Source organism: Nothobranchius furzeri, chromosome 9 (genome assembly GCF_043380555.1).
Source record: "Nothobranchius furzeri strain GRZ-AD chromosome 9, NfurGRZ-RIMD1, whole genome shotgun sequence".
Lineage (NCBI taxonomy): Eukaryota > Metazoa > Chordata > Actinopteri > Cyprinodontiformes > Nothobranchiidae > Nothobranchius > Nothobranchius furzeri.
In genome coordinates, this window is record NC_091749.1 from 45,493,589 (window position 1) to 45,514,690 (window position 21,102).

Here is a 21,102-nt window from a genome sequence, read left to right on the forward strand (position 1 = left end):
AGCAATTGTCAGCTGTTTCATACTCGTTAATATCCGTTTACGTAACGCAGATTAGCAATTTAGAGAGAGGGAGAGTGACGCCTGTCATCCTATTCAGGGCAGGTGGCTCATACCTGGGTCCGACACAGAAACCAGCTTCCCTGGCCTGCTAGTTATTTTCAAAATCTCATCATCCTCTTTTGGAGGTTGGCGGTGCTGGTTCCAACCCAGAAACCAGCTTCCGTTGCTCACTAGGAATTTTTAAAGCTCCACATCCTCTTCTGGAGCTCAGCGCAGACTTACCTGACCTGGTTCCAACGCTGATATGTTTTGTAGGAGCCCGCAAGTATTTTTCCAAAACTCCACTACGTGGCTCTGGAGGACAGGATGCATGTTGAACTCCCATCACATCGCTGGGATTGTAATCCTCCAGTCTGAAATGCGCACCACAGACATTCATGTTTTCAGCTGAACAAAACACACCAGGAACGGAAGATAGTGCCATCCAGTCTCGTATTTGGAATGCTGGAGTTTGTAAATTCTTCACAAACACAACAGTTTACCATTTTTAAGAAAAATAAACGTAATGCAAAACTAGTGAACACACACACTGACTAAATAACATGACCTATCTACCTGAAAACTACCTACTCGCCACTCTGACCTTCAGGCAGGACAAGTTTATGGAGCTCCAGTAGTTGACACCACTTCTCCCGACATGCATCAGTTCAAATCGAATGGTGCCGTCTTGGCATGCGGTTGCCTGCAGTTAGGCCATTATTGTTTGCAGAAAACCCAAACTAGAAACGGGAAATGTGTTAGATAACTGTTGTGCCCCAGGGTGCCATAACAGATGCGGATGAGATAAGGGAAGAGCCTTCTATAGGATTCCCCAAGATTCGGAACGCTGCAAAAGTTGGATCATCACAATGAAATGTGCTAGCAACCAGGTTAAAATGAAACCATGGGATCCCGGGAGCAAAGGTTTTCGCTTATGCAGCGACCGCTTCATATCAGGTACTTGAACCAATGTTTCCTCAACTGTATATGGTATTTATTTTAAATGCTTTTATTACCATTCTTAGTGGGCCTCCTAAACTTGTTTTGGTGTGGCTTTTTCTGTCTTATTGCTCATAGCAAATAGTTAAACATCACGTAAAACTTTGCTTAATCATTTGTGTTTTCTGCTTGCTGCTGTTTACATGTCTTATGATCACAGTGAGGAACCGACTAAGCTGTTTTTAATTTTTCAAGTAATGATTGATCAATGGTCAGATCACACATTAAAAGCACTTCAGAAAAAAATCTCCACTTACCTTCCCGGTGACAACAGCACTATCCTTTGCTGGAAGAATCCAGATCTGGATCCTGAAAACAAATCCTGATTCAGTCCATTTGTATCCCTCCAGGCTTTTGTATGCTCTTAGCGATGGTCCGGAGTAGAACGAGGGAAAACGAATAAGGAAATTGTAAATGTCAGGGTACGTCAAATCAGTCAGCTCCAACAGCTTCTGGAGTTTTAAAAATTACCCCAGGGGAATGGTAAGGGTCGGAGATGTTTAGTCTATTTCATTTCTGAGTAAATACAACTATATCTTTGGTTTTAAAATTTGAAGTAAATGCCAACGGAGTAAAATTCCAGCCGTTCCTGTTCATTTTGTTAATATTTATGCCTGCCAGCATGGCGCCTACGCTCTGAATCATGTGACATCCAGAGCTCTATAACTCCTCCTTGCTAGGTCAGATGTTAAAATAAAAATAAAAAAACGTTTTTAGAATCCTTGCTGAAAAAAAAACTACTTTTACTCGAAATAAGGAGCCGTTATGTATTGTAAAACAAAATACCCACAATAAGCATTTCAAATAGTATCTTTTGGGTAGCATTTTATATGAAATTAAAATAACATTTCTAGCAACCCGAGATTTGGTTGCAAGTAATAAAATCATTTGAGACACATTTAGCTGCAGGAAGGTTAATTCCATGATAACATCTTTTAAATCCTGAAAAGTGTTAAAAACTAAAATATGCATTTGCTATTGTCATTTCCGTAGTTCCTCTGTCTCTGTAGGAGGATCGTCATACAAGCCCAAACACATTTCTAACACCAGAGTTTAAAAACCGGAGCACCAAAACCCTTGGGGCTCCACAAAATGCTGCCAATACTACATTCCAATGTATTACTTCCACATTCAGTGCTGTAAGTGACTCACGCCGTTCGTCCTAAATTGCTGTCTGCCCAGCATTTAAGATAAAGGTCATTCTGAGGACTTTGTGTTTTGACACTCACATAACCGGACAGGCTCGACTTGCCTTTATGCACCGCCAGTGCAGAATAACACAGTAAAATGAAAACATGCTCGACACTTGAGTGCTCCAACGCTTCATTTGTCAGGGTTACGGTTATGGCTCATGGCAGCACCCGGCTATCTTTTATCTTGTGTGATGAATACTGACACTATTTTCTTCCTTGTTCTCACTCCTTCTTTTTAAAGCTGCTCACAGTCTTGATGAATGGGGCTCTTGTAGCACAGAGAACTAGCTAAAGAAGATAAACAGTTTTTTAGTTGGATACGTGGGTTTGTCAATAATTACATTAGTACGTGGCTGTGTATGAAAGGTGGTAATTGCGAGTGCTGGTAATTGTTCACACAACTGAATCTTTTTTGCCCAAGGCTTGTCTGACAGAAATCTTTCACACATTGAAAGACAAACAGAAACCCTTCATTTGATATTTTGCGAGTCACACGGTGTCACACCCAATTATTTCAGAGAAATTATCTCCCATTTTCAAAGATAACTGAAGCATTTTGACAAGGTCAGTCAGTGAAAATGCCATTAACCTCTCTAGATTCCTGTTGAGTCGGAGCAGAGCAGAGGTCATCCAGTGAACTCATGGCCCTTGCAGATTTCACCAGCCGCAGAGGACCTGATCTGTTGGTCCCTCTGCAACCTAATGAAACGTGTTAAGTTTGGAGGAGGGGCGGTTTAAGAACATGGCCATTTCCCATGAGGCAGACATGCTACTCCTGACTTCATTTTCCCCCCTTTCATTATCCTCTTGTTCAAGTAATCTCATACAAGTATGCGTTGGAGTTCAGAGCCTAAGCAGGGCTACCGTTTGTTGTTCAACATCACTAAAAGGAAACGAGTGTTAAAATTATAGACCAATTCGTCTCATTAATGCAGCTTCGCTCAGCTGTCCTGACTGACCCTATTAAGACTGACACAAAAGTGGGGGAGGGCACAGTGCAGGGAACTGCGTTTGCTTTATATCACTATGACCCTTTTCTCTCACCTCACTACAGCCCTCCCCTAGCAAACAAATCCCAAGTGAACTGCTGCTCCAAAGAGCAAGTTTTATTTTATGATCTTTGAACTCCAGTTGGTTTCCTCTCTGAGAAACAAATCCAGTGAGTCAAGAGCAGGATTACGGCCCACACAATCACTCATGTAACTCCGTGCCTTTACAAATTTTAGATAGGCATCTTAAGCCCCCCATCCACTGGATAAAGACCCCCTAACAGACTTTTCCACCCCTTGGTGGGAGCAATTACTCTTCATTCCCAAGTGAAATGATGCTGAAGTAGCAGCTTTTTCTAAATAGTACCTTGGAAAAGATGCTTTTTAGTATGTTACTTTCCATCATCATTTCTACAACACCTTTGTCGCATCATAGTTGCTATATTAACTAGGGGTGGGTGCAATTAATCGATGTGGCGATGCATCTAAAAGCTTAACATGTTGTTTTGGCATCGATTAATGAACGTCGATGCATAAAAAAACATAACATCAAAGTTTTGTTGCGAAGCCGGTACTAAAAAAAAACACGTAACCGGAGCCTTAACGCGCGCGCCGCGCCGCCTGGACTGTTTAGTGAGTGGCACCACCTCTTTGACCTCTTTCCCCATCCTGGAGACGGTCTCCAAACTACTGAAGAACTCAGAGAAGGCGAGGAGCATTACAAAAGCAATTGCTACTTTTATCGCGATGGATCTACGCCCGTATTCAGTAGTAAACAACAGGGGGTTTCGGTTTGTGGTGCGCACCATGGAGCCGCGCTATAAACTTCCTCACCAAAAACATTTCGCAGAAAAAGAAGTCCCCCACCTCTACGAGGAAACCAAAGCAAGCGTTCTGGAGTCCATGAAGAAGGCAACCGGGCTAGCGCTCACATGCGATGCATGGACATCGGTTGCCACCAAATCCTTCATTACTGTAACGGCGCATTTTGTTCTTGCGTCGGACAAGAACGGGTGGAAGTTGGTGAGTCACATTCTTCAAACTCGAGAGATGAGTGAGAGTCAAAGTAGCACCATGTTGACATTTGCCCATCTCACACAACAGGAGGAAGTAGTGGGACAAGAGGGAGGGGAGGGAGTATGGGAGGACAGATGAGTATGAGTGTCACTCTGCTCTATTTTGTTGTGTTCACCTCACTGTACTGAAGCTCCAGGCTGAATATATGTTCAGTAGAATTATGCACTTTTGTTCTGAAAAAATACAACATATTACCTTCAAATATAGCAGTTTTTTTTCTGTTATCTATATTCCAGACTGAAAAAGCTGAATTATTTTATTTTGAGGAATGCACTTTTGATCTGTATGGCAGCTTTTTTGTAATGTTATCATATGCCAGACTCATTACTTTTCCATTAAATGCATTTGATGGAAGTAAAAATCTTATTTACTTGAATTAATTATCTCATTAAATCCAGGGCTTGCCTGTTTTAAGTGTTTCCCAACAATGGAGGGGACACTAATGTAAGTAAAGCTTTCCCTGATCAAATTTAAGTTGGTCAAAGTGCAAATATTTACACGTCATACAGTCATAAAATGAGAATTTGTCTTTGAAAAATAGTTAAATGTTAAAAAAATGTATTTACTAACAGAGAGTAGTTTTAGAGGAACTGAATTAATTGATAGGTTATTTATTTACAAATGTAGATAAAGAAGAAGACAATCTTGTATGAAAAAAGCATTAAAAATGTCAATAATCGAAGAATCGTGGCACCAGTAATCGAATCGAACCAAAAATCATTATAAACGAAGAATCGAAGCATCGAAGCTCCCATAATCGAAATCGAGTGAAGTACCCTTTTTGGAACACCCCTAATATTAACTATTTTATTTAAATTGTCAGTGTAGATATGCTTGTCAATACAAAGAAATGACTATCTTCTCATATTAGCTTCAAGATAAAGAATCTGCATTTCCAATAAGAATGGCTTTTTAAGAAAAATATGGAATTCTTTTTAGTTAACTCTGAATTTAGCAAAAAAAAATTTAAACAAAGACAGTCGTCAGATGTTATTGTTTACATAATGTTAATATTAAAGCAGACATCCAGAGTTTTTTCTCAGAGGGCACCATCTAGTGGTGGATAATAATGTACTGCGCTTTAATTCCCTTTTTAGTGACCACAGCTTGAAGCAACACACCTCATTAGTTAACGCACACCTCTAGCCAGCCAACAAAGCTAAAACATATAGCTTTATAATTACTACACATTATATAAACAAATATATTTAGAGAGAGAGCATGTCTAATGGTATTGGCTAATGCTGAGCTGCGTTCAATTGAAATTGCATGGGTCTCTATCAAAAGTTGTTTAAAATGAAGTATTTTTCTTCTCTGTTTGGATATATTTGTAGATTCTGTCTGTAGCAGTGCTGTCCAATCCTGGGCCTTGAGGTCCTCTATCTTACATGTTTTAGATCAGGGCTTCCCAAAATATTTTCTTTGAGAACCCCCTTGCTCGTGTCCAAGACGAGCCAGGATCCCCAACCCCAAGTCCTACACACAAACACACATTAAATGTGATCATTTACTATCTTTATACAGAGTTATAACTTCTATATGGAGTTCTGATTATACTGTAGGGTATGTTATTGGGATTTTATAAATGTATTTTTTTTTTCAAATGAAATCTTTATAACCAAACAACCTTAGCAAAGACAAAATTGTGGAGACCCCCTGCAAACTTGGGAACCCCTGTTTTAGATTATCCTTTGCTCCAACACACAGAGGCTCAATCACTGGGTGATTAACAGGCTTCTATAGAAAGTGATACAGCTATTAAAGCAGTTTTTTGGGGGCAGGGAATAAAACTAGATTATGTAGGATAGTGAAGCTGAGTTGAGAATGTGTTTATTGAGAAGATTGTATCTGTTTATCAACATTTCAATTGGTTAAAACAATATATCAAACAGAAGTTTCTGGTAAACATTATTGTTCCTCCTCCAAAACATCCTGTCATTTTCCTATTTCCAAACAAATGTAACCTGATTATCTTTTATATTGTTTTTTTTTAATCTGGATTGATACAATAATAGATGCTTAACAAGGTAGTGAAAGGTCATCCGTCCAAAGCCTGTCTTAAAAATAAGACTTCTACTTGTTTATGCAGTAAAGACATTGAGCTGACTTTCATCCACCAAACCTCCACAGACAGTAATCACTGTGATTTAAAACATTTTGCAAAAATGACAACATGAAAGCAATTTGGAGTTTAATTCCAGAGCAGCAGTGTGGTTATTCAAGAAAACCTGTTTTTACAGATTAGAAGAGTGATCCAAAAGAAGAAGTGTTCTGTCCCAGCCCTGTCACATTTACAAAGAAACCTTAAAACAGGCGTGGGGAACCCTGGTCCTAGAGGGCCGGTATCCTGCATGTCTTTGCTCCAACACTTCTGATTCAGTGGTTGATTCACCTGTTCAGCAGCTCACCAGGCTCTGCAGAAGCTTGTTAATCACCTGCTGATTGAAATCAGGTGTGTTGAAGCAGGGTTGAAACTAAAATATGGATAGTGGCCCTTGATGGACCAGGGTTCCCCAGCCCTGCCTTAAAAGCACCATTTTAACTCACTTTTAAAAAACCGACTCAATCGAACATGAAGTTGTGTGAAGTCAGATGCATTAAATTTTTCTTTGAGGTGTCCCACATGATGTTAAGGGAACTATATATTATCATCATTTGGAGAAAGCCAGAGGCTGAGATTTTCGGTGACTCAGAAGCCAAGGATTACAGACTTCTTTAGCTTCAGGATGGGAAACGGGCCAGATGGAAGCCACTCCACAGAGGAAAATTATGATGGCAAGCACGGTGAAGGTGCATGCACTGTGTACTTTTCTTTGGCAACATCACACTTGGTGTGACTGCCCTTTTATATGTGCTAGTTCCTTTTAAAATGTCTAAATGATTTAAGGGTTTATGTACGTTTTGCTCCCAACAGGAACAAAATCTTCCTGGCCAATCAACCGACCACCCGTTTAGTGAGGAAATACTCTGTAGGATTGATCACCACAACTCTTCTCATCAACTGTCATTCTCTTTGTTTTCATGGAGCGTTTGTAATCAGACACTGTGGGCTGCTTTTCCCTTCGAGACAGAGAGTTATAGTTAAGGGAACTACAGGGAAATTCCTCTGGAAAACCCAACGCCAAGCACATGGGTTGTCAGACTGTGGATGTGATTTATCTCCTGGCAGGGATGTGATCTTTAACACACAGCCAAACACAACATGAAAATTCTGAGAAAATCACACTGAAAGACCAGGATGACTGAGCCACAGCTAGAACCTGAGTCACACTGGAAAATCTTTGTAGTGACGTTAGGATGGTTTATGAGATTGTCTTCGTTCAGCCTGATGGAGCTCAAGGAAAATCTGTGTGTCGAGTCAACAGCTCTATGTCCAAGATGAGCTGATAATGTATCTGTGTCTACTTATTATGGATGAGCAATGTCGGCCCTCTTAGAGGAGATTGGTGGGATTACAGCTTATTTAAATATCTGCAGATTTCTGATATTGTTAGGCAGGATCTTCCTGTGAATGTTTAATAGCAAACATTTGTTGGTAGATGTGCCCTTCGCTTTAATTGTTTCAGTAAATTCAGAAGCAGAAAGAAATCTACTGTTAAAAGTCCCCAAATCTTCCATTTCTTTTTGCACTTGTTCATTTTCCCAGCTGCATAAACAGCAGCAGAAAATCTGAAGGCTAATTTAAAATCAGCACGACCTAACAATTCATGGTATCATTTCAAACTGGCTCTCTAGAGAGCAGAGGGAAAGCTATATCCTGCACATCATGAAAGGCTGGTCATTCATCTGCTCTGCCTTGATTTACATCCTTGCCTCGACCAGCTGCCAGAGCCATTTTGTGTTTGAGTGTTTCAAGAGCTTAGGGGGCGGGCTCTTGAAGGCGTTTTAGAAAAGGTCTGGGTTCTTTTAATGTGACAGAAATCCGAATTTGAGGATCTCTCCAGTGCCCTGCATACACACAAACAGCGTTTGCAATCGAGCCTAGCCTTGACCAAATGCTCATGTTTGTGGCCATAGATTGAAAGAAGAGGCATGCAGCCAAGTGTCAGCAGGTTCCTGTAAACATATATATAAATCCCTTATGCTCTCTCTGCCTTGTGCCAGAGGCAGTAGGAGAAAAATTAGGTCTGAGCTGTGACGTGTGTGTGTGTGCGTGCGTGCGTGCGTGCGTGCGTGGCGTGCGTGTGGGAGGGAGGGAGGGAAGAGATTGTAAGCCAGGGATGGTTATATCATTGAAAAGAGGAAATGACGGTGAGAGTGAAGGAGAGAGGGAAGAATGGGGGGTGAGCTAGAGAGGTTTCCTAAGCTAATAAAATGCTCGGGAGGATAGAAGCTGCCAGCCAGCATTCCTGTGTCATTAGATAAGTTAGCTCACTGCATCGTCCGGTTTCTCTGCAGTGCTGAAGTGGCAAGCTGAGGTCACCACCAGGGAGTAAAGGGGGATGGTGTGGCCAAAAAATTCTGAATATTTTTATTCATAAGCCTCTAAGGTTGTTTGGAAAAAAAATCACCATCATTTGTGGCTTTGCTTTAAAATGGTCCTCCACAATATAGACCTTTCTGTTTTACTGTTGTTTTCTAGCATTAAAACGTCTGTGATTCAGGATTTTGTAAGTAAAGGTTGCATATCAGAAAGACTTTAATACAATTAGAACATCTTTTTCGATAAATAAGTATATTTACATGTTAAAACTGCAGTGGCTATCTAGAATTAATTTTAAATTTTGAAAGGGAGATGAGGTGTCACATGAGGCACTGATCAGATTGGGTTGCTCACGAGTGCCACATAAGTCACACCAGCCAAATGGCTACACAGAAGCTTCCAAATGTGCCAGATTGCAGTAATACCGCCTTTCCTGCACACATTTACAGTCCGTCAAGCTGAAGCGTTTGCGCTGAATTAGTGGAACCCAGGAGCTTGTTGCTTATTTTTAAGAAGCTGCAGTACTCGTACTTTTCCCTGAAGTAGTAAATTTCCGAGCTACAGAATGAGACGGAGGGTTTCAAAGTGATTCTCCTCTTGTGCTGTGAGATGAGTTATTCCAGTGGAAAAGGGTGCTCCGGTATCCTTCGTGTTTTCATTTCTTGCAGGGACCTTCTGTCTGTATCATATGCAGGTTTTACAATGCTGACTGCAGTTAGGTCTGTTCCAGGTCATTTAGGAGATATCAGTCAGCCTGGCCCCTATGGCTCTAATGTGTGAAGAAGATTATAAAACATGTTTGGCTTTTACAACTGTCATGCATATGACTGCCTTTGAGCAAAGATTTGTTCGCTTATGCAGCTGCTTCAACACTCGTTCTGTTAACGGCACAGAGGAAGGCAGCAAAATATGTTTTTAACCTCATAATAATCTTTTTTCATCTAGTTTTCTTTTTAATTTACTTTGTTGTAGTAGTTTCAGAATAATTGTTCAACTTTTCTGTCTCACAGGCATGCTTGTGGTCAATGTAACTTGGAGAAACAAGACGTATGTTGGCACCCTGTTAGACTGTACACGGCATGACTGGGCTCCCCCCAGGTAAGAAGCATCCACTTCTCAGTACATTTCAAGTAGATAAAGCTGGCTTAGCATGCAATTAAATTTATTGTCAAGCATGGAAGCTGTAAATGTCAAGGTAAAAAAAAGAGTTCACAATTGCCACAAATCACTGATGCATACTTTATTTGAACTCATGGTGCAAAGTCTCTTAACCTTTTCCTATTCCGCGTGATATGAATTTGCTGCAACAGCTCAAGCATACACAGTCTAATGCACTGACTTTCCAGTGTGCCATTGGACCACCGAGTGCATGTTGGTCTTTATGTTGAGCCTGGAGAAACAGGATTCATTGGCAAGCAGCTGATGTCTCAGGAGGCAGCAGTGGAAATAGAAAGCAACTCTAACAAGCCAGATTGCAGAATCCAATTATTGGTCTAAGAGCTTTTTTTCCTCAACACTGGATAACATTCTCCATCACAAAGGCTGCAGTTTCTAAGCTGAGTCTGATGACAAAAGCATGAGGTGTTTATTTAGCTATATGTTTGCAAATACACAGAAAGTATGTCAAAAATAGATGGGATGTGTAAAAACTACATTGGCCAACACTAGCTTTAATTTAAAACCTTGTACATAAATGTACATACATGTCTGTATTTCAAAGGGATGTTTAAGTGCACCAAGAAGAAAAAAATAATCCAGATTAAATCAGTTTTAATGGAAAACAAGTAGATGCTATACCCCACTAATACATCACCATGATGCTTAGTTCATAAGGTTTGTTGAGTTGCATTTGCACCAAGGTTGTTTTACTGTTTGCAGCCTGTCTTCTTTCAGGATACATTGTAAATTATTCAGAAATCCATCAGAGTATAAACTTGGTCTTGTAACCAGTCTAAATTCCTGTAGCACTGTCAGACTACAGATGTATTCACATACCCCTGCTTAGGCTGAAATTGTTTGGAGAGGCTCTTAAGAAGCCGTGAGTCATACCAACTCTGGGTTTGACTTTGTCACAGACTGCAAACCTTCACTGCTGTGCAGAAAGGTTATTACATTACTGTTATAGAGAGATAAAGCCTAATCACTCTTTCAAGTGTTTAAGTGACTGCAGAGAGGAGCAAGAATTACAATATGGCTGTTTGTTCAGATGATTTTTACTCGTTCACATTGGAAAGTTTTTTTTAGAGCATTCATACTTAAGATTAGTACATTGCAAAAGAGCAGAGATGGAGCAATTGTGTTTTTATGTTAATATAATTGCTATTGTTCCCTACAAACTCATTAAACACACACAACAATTGTCATTGTTGGCCAAATTTGGATCATAGTTCCTATTAATTCAATGCAATTTAAGTTTCCTGATAAAGTAACAAACTGTTTTCTTTACACTAGTGTGCATTAGTGTGAAGACGTGTCTGTTAAAGATGTAAACCTCTGGAATAGTTCCCCAGAAAATATTAGATTATGTTGTAATATAGTTGCTTTTAAGAGATGTTAGAAATGTAATGTTATTTTACGTTGCAGTAAGGAACACTAAGTTGACTTGAATTATTCTTGGATCCTTCTGTTTTCCTTTTTGTGGCATGAAGAAAATTTATGGTCACTGAATGCATTGTTGTTTTAGTGTTTAGTTTAATCTTCTAAGGTAAAATGGGGAAGTGGTACACATTTGAAACTTTTCTCTTCTACGTACAACCTTTTGGTTATATAGTTTACTTGAAAGCACTTGTTTGTTTTTTACCAAAAGAAAATCAGTTAATTCATTTCAATTCATTTCAAGCAAAATGCTTATTGATAATCATTGGAAATGACTAAACCCCCTGAGACCCAAATTTGTATTTGGTGTGATTTAAAAGAAAAAAACAATACTAGCTATTACAGCTTATGCAACCGCTCTCATAAAGATGAACTAAATATTACTTAGATACAAAATGATTAAATAAAAATGTTGACAAATTTCCTTAAAAAATAAAGAAAATTAAATTTAAATTTAAAGTCAATATCAAGATTCTCTAAATTAGAAAAAAGCTATAAGTTGAAGAGAATAAAATATTATAGTGCAAGAAGCCAATGGCCTCATATGCGGACCAAGGCTGAATGATTAATTGCGTTTGCAATTATATTGCAATGTGACAAAATGAGATTTTCTAATTGCAAAGGCTGCGATTTGACTGGTTGCAAGATCTGGGAAAGTCATGTGAATTGCGAGCACCGTAAAAAAAAAGGCAGGGAGAGAAGAAAATGTTGCGCTTTCACCTGTTCTAAAATGGCCTCGGGCTCAACAGAATCTTACTCTGCACAAAGTGTGGTACAAAAGAGGAATAGCACATCAGTTGTGTGGAATTATTTTGGCTATAAAAACCAAGATGCTGTGCAACGTCTTGTATTGTGCAGAACCAGCTACTGTTGCTACCTCACGAGGTAACACTACAAACCTTTGTCAACACCTCAAAAAAAAATCACACCACCATATACGAGAGTTGCATGGCTAAATTGCTAGCCGCCAGCGCTTCAACTTTCAGTAAACAAACTTTCAGCTGACAGATATCGCTGAGAGAGCTGTATATGGATAATTTATGTATAATAAATCTGATATTGTTTATGATAATACATTGATGAAATTTTTTTATAATTCCTTGCGTTAGTTGAAAATTATGAGAACACCCCCCCCCCCCCCCCCCGAGAAAATTATGACAAATTAAATTGCAGTTGCAATATTGAAGAAAAAAATCGCAATTAAATTATTTTCCAAAATTGATCGGCCCTAATGTGGTCACAGGGTCTCGAGGATAATAATTGTTTTGAGAATATGTTGACAACTGGAGTAACACAGGTTTTTAGATGTGGTTTTGATTGAGTTAAGAAATGAACTAAAATGACTTCAGAGAACATTACAGCAGAGAAATGGCTGTCTTGGTTTGTAGTTAATAATGCTAATGAATGCGCCATGGCTTTGCATTACACAAGTGATGTTGTCACATTCTAATTACTCACTATCATGTCATTACACAAAAGACAAAATGATTACATTATTAATTAGATTCATTGTTTGGGTTTCTTGACAGCCATACATTTTTGCTTTGGAATAAATAAAAAATTTAGATGGCTTTTTCTATTTTCTAAATATGTTAGTTAGCCAATCTTAATTTCCTTTACACAGTTGTAGAATTTAAACTAACATATTGTACTGAAATTAAGCATTGCTACAGTTACATGACTAATGCTTCTGTATATTTTAACACAATTACAGATTTTGTGAGTCACCCACAAGTGATCTGGAAATGAGAAATGGTCGTGGTCGGGGAAAGCGAATGAGACCGAACAGTAACACTCCAATCAATGAGAACAGCAACTCATCAGACAGTAAGGGCACCACCAACAATAAGACACGTGCTGCCTCTAATAGCAAGGGTCGGCGGGGCAGCCAGACACCATCAGAGCGCCGCACCCCACCAAACAGTAACACAGAGGACATTAAGGCCAGTCCGTCCTCAGTTGGAAAACGCAAGACCAAACCAGCCTCAGACATGGAGCCCAACTCCAGCTCGGAGGACACCAAAGGAAACAAACGCATGCGGACAAACTCAAACGGTGGAGGCATGGGACCAACAGGTCTACCAATGCCTTCTGTTAAGTCTGAGCCACTTCCACCTTCCCTTGATCGTACCTGCCCATCTCCAGTTCTTATTGACTGTCCACATCCTAACTGCAACAAGAAGTACAAGCACATTAATGGTCTCAAGTACCACCAAGCCCGTGCCCACAATGATGATGACATAAAGTTGGACTTAGATGGAGACAGTGAATATGGAGAGGACTCCACTCTCCACCCTGAACCAGGAAACTGCAATGGAGCATCTATTTCCCAGAAAGGATGTTTGTCACCAGCACGTTCTGTTACTCCAAAAGGCAGGAACTTTGACGCTCAAAGTCCATCTCCATCTCCTAGCAAGTTTGGTTCGAAGCAAAGTAAAAAGAAAATTGCCGAGACAGATCCAGACACAGGAGGTACACCAATGGATGGCTGTGAGGATGGGCCATGCCTTACTGATGAGGCCAGTAACGATGGACTAGATGACAAGAGAGGATCAGATAAGTCTAAAAAGGCTAGCACTGGTACAAAAATGGATAAAATTTCCCAGAAAAACATGAAGTCACCGCGTCCGATAGGCCCTGCCCCCACAGCAGCTCAGCAAATGTATCCTTTTCCTCCTGGGAACCCAAATTCCTCTCCAGCCCCAATGATTCAAGGAATACCCAAGAGTCCACAAATGAAAGGCACACAGCCTAAACCCCCTGCCATTGGAGATCCTGCTTCAGGTAGCTCCAAAGATAAAAAGAAAAAAGACAAAAAGAAAAAAGATGGTGGGAAGGATGCAGACAGCCCTAAACCCTCAGTAAAGGGTGTGAAATTAGAGGAAGGAAAGATTCCTTACTCTGAACCTTGTGATCAAGTGAACAAGGGAGATGGCCTCCTCAATGGTTCCTCAGATCCTCATCAGAGTCGCTTGGCCAGTATCAAGGCTGAGGCTGACAAGATTTACAGCTTTTCTGACAATGCTCCAAGTCCATCAATTGGTGTTGCCAGTCGAATAGATGGCAGTGGGATGCCACAGCCTCTCACACCACTTCATGTGGTCAACCAGAATGGTGCTGACAATTCTTCAGTCAAGACCAATAGTCCAGCATATTCAGACATTTCAGATGCTGGTGAAGATGGTGAAGGGAAACTAGAAGGTGTCAAAGTCAGGACAGAGGACCAGGGCATTAGGGAAAGTGTCAAAAAAGCACTTTTCCCAAACCAGACACCCAACAAAGATTCCCCGTACTATACCAGTTATGAAACTTACTACTCGCCTAATTACGTGAACCCCAGTCCTGGAGGGCAAAATCCAGGTGCAACAGTGGCAGAAGGTCAAGCCAAGATAAAGAGAGACGATGAACATGACCAAGGTGAGGAAAAAGTAAAGGTAGAAGTTCTTGAAGATCGGAAACCTGACACCAGTGTTTCTGGCCAACAACCGCAACAACCCTCAGTCATTCAGCAACGATCAAACATGTACATGCAACCTCTTTACTACAACCAGTATGCATATGTCCCCCCTTATGCATACAGCCCTGATCAAGCCTATCATAACCACTTCATGAACACCAACCCAACATACCGGCAACAGTATGAGGATCGGCAGCGACAGATGGCTGAGCAACATCGTGCTGCTGAAAAAAAATCAGACATGGTGATGAAAGAACGAGAAGCTTCCTTGAAAGAAGAGTGGAAACAAAAGAGCCCAATGCCACCAAGCCTCTCCAAAGCTTCGAGTCAGTCAGACCTTGGGAAGGTGGCACAGCCTCCTAGCAAATCCAGGGATTCACCCTCTGAAGTATCTTGTAAATCCATTGGAAGCATAAAGGGAGAGGATTCAAAGTCCCAGCAAGCTGAGGGGCTGAAGATGAAACTGACTGAAGCAGGACACCATGGAAAGGAAGATGCCTTGCAAACTCTGGAGTCCAGAGGTCAGGCAGGCATAGAGCAGTGGTACAGACAGGTAGGTACCAATATTAAATAACATTAAAATATTTGCATATAGGCCTGTGATCAAACTGTTTTGTAAGTTCAAATTAATTTCAGCATATCACTACAGGCTTCTGTTAACTTACTTTCTTGTCCTCAGCAGTACCCTGAGAGCCAGAAACTGCAAGCAGAGGATGAACACCAGCAACAACAACATCGTAGAAAAGATGAAAGGGAGAGAGAGAGAAAATTAAAGGAAGAAAGGCCCAGGGCAAAAGACAGTCAAAGTGGATCCAAGGAGGACGGCAAAGATGTTGGTGATCCTAGAATTACTTCTGAAGATCATCGAGCCATGTGCAAAGACTCTCGTTCCAACCCCCACATGCAGTTCACATCACCACTAGCACAGCATCAAGGCTACTTGCCCTATATGCATGGTTACCCCTATGGACAAGGCTATGACCCTAACCACCCTGGATACAGGAGCATGCCCTCAGTCATGATGCCCAACTACCCAGGTAGAACGATTCATGTCATGTTGTAAACAGATTTTGTGCAGCCATTTTGGTTTGTTTTGTTAACTTGACATATGTTTTACTTGCAATTTCCCAGAGTGAAAATTAGAGCCTAATGGTCTATAATTTTTTGATCAAAATTACGATTTTTAACATAATTATATAATCGTCAAATATGCAGTTTTATTGCAGGTCTCCTGGCCTACCCAGGATCTGTTGTGTCAACAATTTTACACATTCAGGGTTTCTCCAAAGTTTTAAGTGTTATGACAGTAGCAGTTAGTACCGGCAGTGGAGTGGGAGGAATGGGAGCATTTGTTCATTTTTCTTTTGGGATTTTTTTCGTGGTGTTACTGTGGCCAATATTATTAATGGCTGTGGTAATCGGTCTCTGTCACTCAATTTCTGTACCTCACTCAAAACCATTCGTGAGACAAATATTTTGACCCTAAAGCCTAATTTTATACTTCTCCGTCAGCTCCACAAGGGAGAGACACACACACACGCGCACGGACAAAGACGTTTTGCTCTCGGACTTCTCCGTCTCCTGGGGAGTGTTGCAAAGCATTTCCCTGCCAGGACAACAGAGGGCGTAGTGCTGTTCTGTGGTATCCTGTCATGTATCCGATCCAAGATAGCGTAGTTAATCATGTTGTGCATGAAGTATAGTTTATTGCACCAGGATGCAGCTGCTTCAATATACCCATCATTAGCTTCAAGTTTGAAGTGTGATCTGTTATGTGCCATCTAAAAATGAAGACAAGATGATAGCTTAAACAACACAGGTCTCATTAGGGCTGAACGATCTATTGTTTTTGGACCAAAATTGCAATTTCAAACAGCACGATCACATGACCGTCTGGTCCAAGATCAGTTCTGTAACTTTTTTTTTTTTACATCCGGTGTTTTCCCCCTGAGTTATGGCGGCGGCAAAAGCCAGCGCGGGGGAGGGGGGTGGGGTGTACCGTCCAGAGCCGAGCCCAACTCCACAGCTGACTGAGCTGCATGTTCAGGTTATTTTCCCTGTTTTATGTTTCCACACACAGCGCTGCTAGAGCCGATAATAACGGCACCGTAGGTGAATCCGGGACAGAGAGAACGTAGTCGAGTAAGGGAGAGAGAGACTCTTCCCACATCGGAACAGGTTCAGGCTGATTTCTAAAGCTTGGTTTATGCTTCATCAGCCCGAGTGCGGAGTCGCACAGTTGACTTGAAAGCTCAACTTCTCTTTTCAAAATGGTTTGAATGTTTCTGATGGCACACGTTAATTCAAACAAGCTAAGGTGTCAGAATGTGTGCCTCTCTCTCACGGAGCTGACGTTTTAGTGAGGAAAAACTATCAGACGGCTTCCAAAAACGTGCCTCCAGCCTGCCTTGGTAATGCAGGGAAAACTGCATTTTTTGTTATTTAATACATTTAAAAGCTATTTCTACCTACAGATTTCCTCCATGCATTTTTGGAGTAGAACAAGAACATGTTTTTGTAAAGCTCCTCTCTAGATAAAAATCACAAGTACAAGTTGCTTCACAAACGCAGAAAAGTATTTTAAAAAAGATAATGGGAGAAAATATTAATAGCTTTAACTGTTTTTGTTGTATGATTAATGTGAATGATAATCAATTTCCCTCTGGGATTAATAAAGTATTTTTGAATTTGAATTAGTTGTATTAGATTAGAATCTAGACCATCTTTTCACTTAATCTAAAGAATGGCTTGGCAGGCTAGTGTTGGACCTTTGTTTGCAGAAAATCGTGAATTGAACCGAAATCACAATGTCTGCTTGAAAAATAGCAATTCAATCTTTTCCTAAAATCATTCAGCCCTGGGTCTCATGTTTGTCACCAAGTTCAAAATTGCCTCGGTCAGAACGCTTGCTTGCTGAGGTGTGCAGGTTGGCTTGTTAACAAATTTGTCTATTGTAGAGGAGCGCTTTTTTACACTGCACCTGTCTGCACAGAAAGGCAGACAGGTGCAGTGGTGCTGTAGCAGACAAGATTAAAAAAACCTTTACTTTATAGAATAAATGACGTTATTAAATTTATTGTGAATTATTTTGTTTGTTGACGTCATCGTGACGAATCGACTAATCATGGCAGCACTACTCTGCATACATGTTGCTTGTTAATATATACATTTGAAAACAATTCTGACCTTCAGTTTTTATCCAGACGTTATTAGAGTAATAGCTTCCAATTTTTTGATGGTAGGATGTTACTTCTATCGTGTTTGTAAATGTTAATGTACATTATGAATATTGTGCTGAAGTTTAATTTAAAGAAAATCATTAATTGAATTTCCGCCTGAAAGATCACAGTCCAACCTTTTCTTAAAACTGTCCCTCTTGATCAAACAGATTAGCATAATCACTAATGAAGATGTAGACTTTGGCTGTATTTAATTATTTGTACAATGATCAATGCGGAGTAGCAATGATTACGGCCCGGTTTTGCGTGCATTACAGTTTGAACACTCATTGGAAATGTATGTTAGCAAAACACGAAGCCTTTTATCATGAAGGAGTGAAAACATTTGTGGAAAAATAGTGTTGTATAGCTTTTTATTGACCCGAAAGCAACATGAAACAAATTTCAGTCCTTTGTCGGAGCATGTTGGGGTGTTAGAGCATGAGAATCGTAACATGAATATTTCAGGTTAGTGAAGGTCTGATTTGTTTGACCAAACCGTGTTTCTGAGGAGAATCAGGTTGAATATATTCATATAAATAATTGCTGAAAGGACAAGCTCCCTTCTGTTTTATATCGTAAGCTGTTGAAGACACCGCTTAGTGATCGAATTTGTGTTGAAATGTAAATTCCTGGAATGTCTGAAATATTTAACCTTGAGACTATAGTCCACGTGTGTTGTAAATTAGAAGCATAGAAATTCACATAAACCGCCATGTCAACCACTTTTCTTTATGACTTGTAGGTTCTTATCTACCTGGAGGTTATCCATTTTCTACTTACGGGGGTAAAATAGCTGGTGAGGAGGGCAACGAGAAATCTCGTGCTAGCCCTACCGTCACTAAAACAGCAACAGACCCCAAAGCTCTGGATCTCCTGCATCAGTGCGCCAGCCAGTACAAGAGCAAATCCCCCACTGTGGGCGACAAGCCGCCCCACGACAGGGAAAGGGAGCAGGACCGAGGTATTCCCGGAGACCGAGAAAGGGAGCGAGAGAGGGACAGAGACAGAGATGTGGACCGACCACGCTCCTCACCCTCCCAGCGCATCATGCCCTCTCACCACCACCTGGGATACCCCTTGCTCTCAGGGCAATACGACCTGTCCTACTCCACAGGTGAGTCAGTCCTATCATCATTCTTTCCTGCATACTAAACATTACGTTTATTTCAAAATACTTGACCTTTTGAATTATAGCAGAAGTCAAGAAACTACCCAAAATACTTAAAAATAGCAGGGATTTTAGCAAAATATGGATGTTGAAACAGCACACAAGCCTACTGAGTGTTCACATAAAAGGCAAACGCAGGTGTCTGGAGATAATTTGATAAACAATGCACACACTGTAACTGCAGTTTAAAATAGCCGTGGTTGTGATATGAGTTCTAGCACAGATGCATATCCTGTAACATGTTTTTGTTGTCCTGGGCTTATTTGTGTAGAAGACCCCAGGGCATCCTGCTGGATTTTTCAGTTACATTTATGCTGTGAAATCAAAGAGAAACCAAATCATGTCTAAACAGAGCCCTGGTTTCTCCGCTGCAGCCCAGCACAATATGCACTGCAGCTTTTAGCCCCTCAGCTCATCCATCCTAAGTAGGTCCTCTGAGGACAAGTGGATCACAGTGTTGATAAAGGGGATGTTGAATGAGTCTACATTACAAAAAAACACTGCAGCCTGCAGCGACACCCAGTGGGAAGTCCTTTGAATTGCAGTTTTTCTGAAACCAGATTTTACCTCTCAGCTTGTTGCTGGTGCACATTTCCTTTGAGAGCCCGCTTTCATGGGCCCGGCTTTATTTTGCTGGGATGATAAAATTAAGCTATGTTATATAAAGATACAACACCTCCAGGAAAAGACTTGTTTATTGCCTGGTTTTAAAATTAAACCAAAAATGTCAAAAAGAATAACAATCAAGCAAAAATAAAAAGCTCTTGAAAACAGGTCAAATGTATTTTACAATTAGGTTATAGATTACAGGATTGTGTGATTTAATAGAAGCTTATTTTTGTTATTGTCGTCTCAGTGATTTGTTAACGATTGTGTGTGTGTGTGTGTCCGTCCTAGGGAAACCTGACCGTCACACCTCAACCCTGCAGAGATTCATGTGACTGGCTCACATGAGAGCAACATCTTCTGGTTGTTACCTTTTAGACATCAGTTGAATGGTGTTTTTATCTTTATTTTTATTTTATTTTTTCTGCCCCAAGGCAAGGCAGTATGTTGTTTTTTTCCCTTCCCCTTGTAAAAGACCCTAGATTTTCCATCCATGAACTGTAACACGACTGAAAGTAATCCAGGTTCAAAGCCATCGCTCTGCCCCACCATGCAGAGGAAACACCGACCCGCTGACTATCTAGTCCTTGCACTGTCAACAAAAACAATGCAAAAAGAGACTATTGGACTGTCAGAACAGCTTCTCTTGTTTAGTTTTATTTTTTCTGACTGCATTGTTTCTTTTGTCACGCAGAACGAACTTGGCGGGGGGTTGGGGGAAGTGGGGTGGCTGATGGGGAAGAGGAGTCAACTAAAGACTGGCTTTTTTATGCCGTGAAGCGACAGTATATCCTAAACTTGACAAATGTTCGACTATGTTTAGTGGGGAGAGGGAATATGGCAACAGCTGCTTTCTTCAGAGACAAGAGCCTGAGACTGAAGTTTTTCATCGTCATCAGTTCCCATCTTTGTTTTCTGTTCTCTTTAAGTGAACTCTCACGCCTTGTTTCAGGGATGATGTCACGTTTTGTGAAGGGACCGCGCACACCTCAAAGGAAAATAAACACTATTCATGTTTTCTTTTCACGGTAACACTCAAGTTCTTTCACGTCGTCATGTTCATCTTTGAATGTGTCTCATGCTGGTTTTGGTCCTGTTTTTGTTTTTTGCATCGATGAGGGGCCGTATCGGTCTTTACGGTCAAACGGTGAAGCCACATCAACAAGCGATGAGTTCACAAGGCTTCGTCATCGCCGCATCAGGGCACACTTGTGGGTTTCTGTGTTTTTACTCTGATTGTGCTTCTTTCACTTTGATTGTTTCCTGTAAACAATGTGAAATTTGGCTCCTGTATTTTTGGCTGTAATATAGACTTTTATATTACCTTTATGTGCA

At 40.6% G+C, this 21,102-nt stretch overlaps 1 protein-coding gene across 2 annotated transcripts in view; it reads left to right on the plus strand.

Moving 5' to 3' along the window:
• Positions 1–20,320, plus strand: part of znf609b (zinc finger protein 609b) — a 170,023-nt gene extending 149,703 nt beyond the window's left edge. The window contains exons 4-8 of one of the 2 annotated variants that reach the window (XM_015953616.3): positions 9,731–9,818; positions 13,030–15,325; positions 15,452–15,809; positions 18,736–19,107; positions 20,059–20,320. In XM_015953616.3, the coding sequence (XP_015809102.1) occupies positions 9,731–9,818; positions 13,030–15,325; positions 15,452–15,809; positions 18,736–19,107; positions 20,059–20,102 (3,158 nt within the window). In that variant the 3' untranslated portion in view covers positions 20,103–20,320. The remainder of the gene's footprint in view (positions 1–9,730; positions 9,819–13,029; positions 15,326–15,451; positions 15,810–18,735; positions 19,108–20,058) is intronic. The other variant, XM_054732279.2, reaches the window with a different exon arrangement.
• The last annotated feature ends 782 nt before the right edge of the window (positions 20,321–21,102 follow it).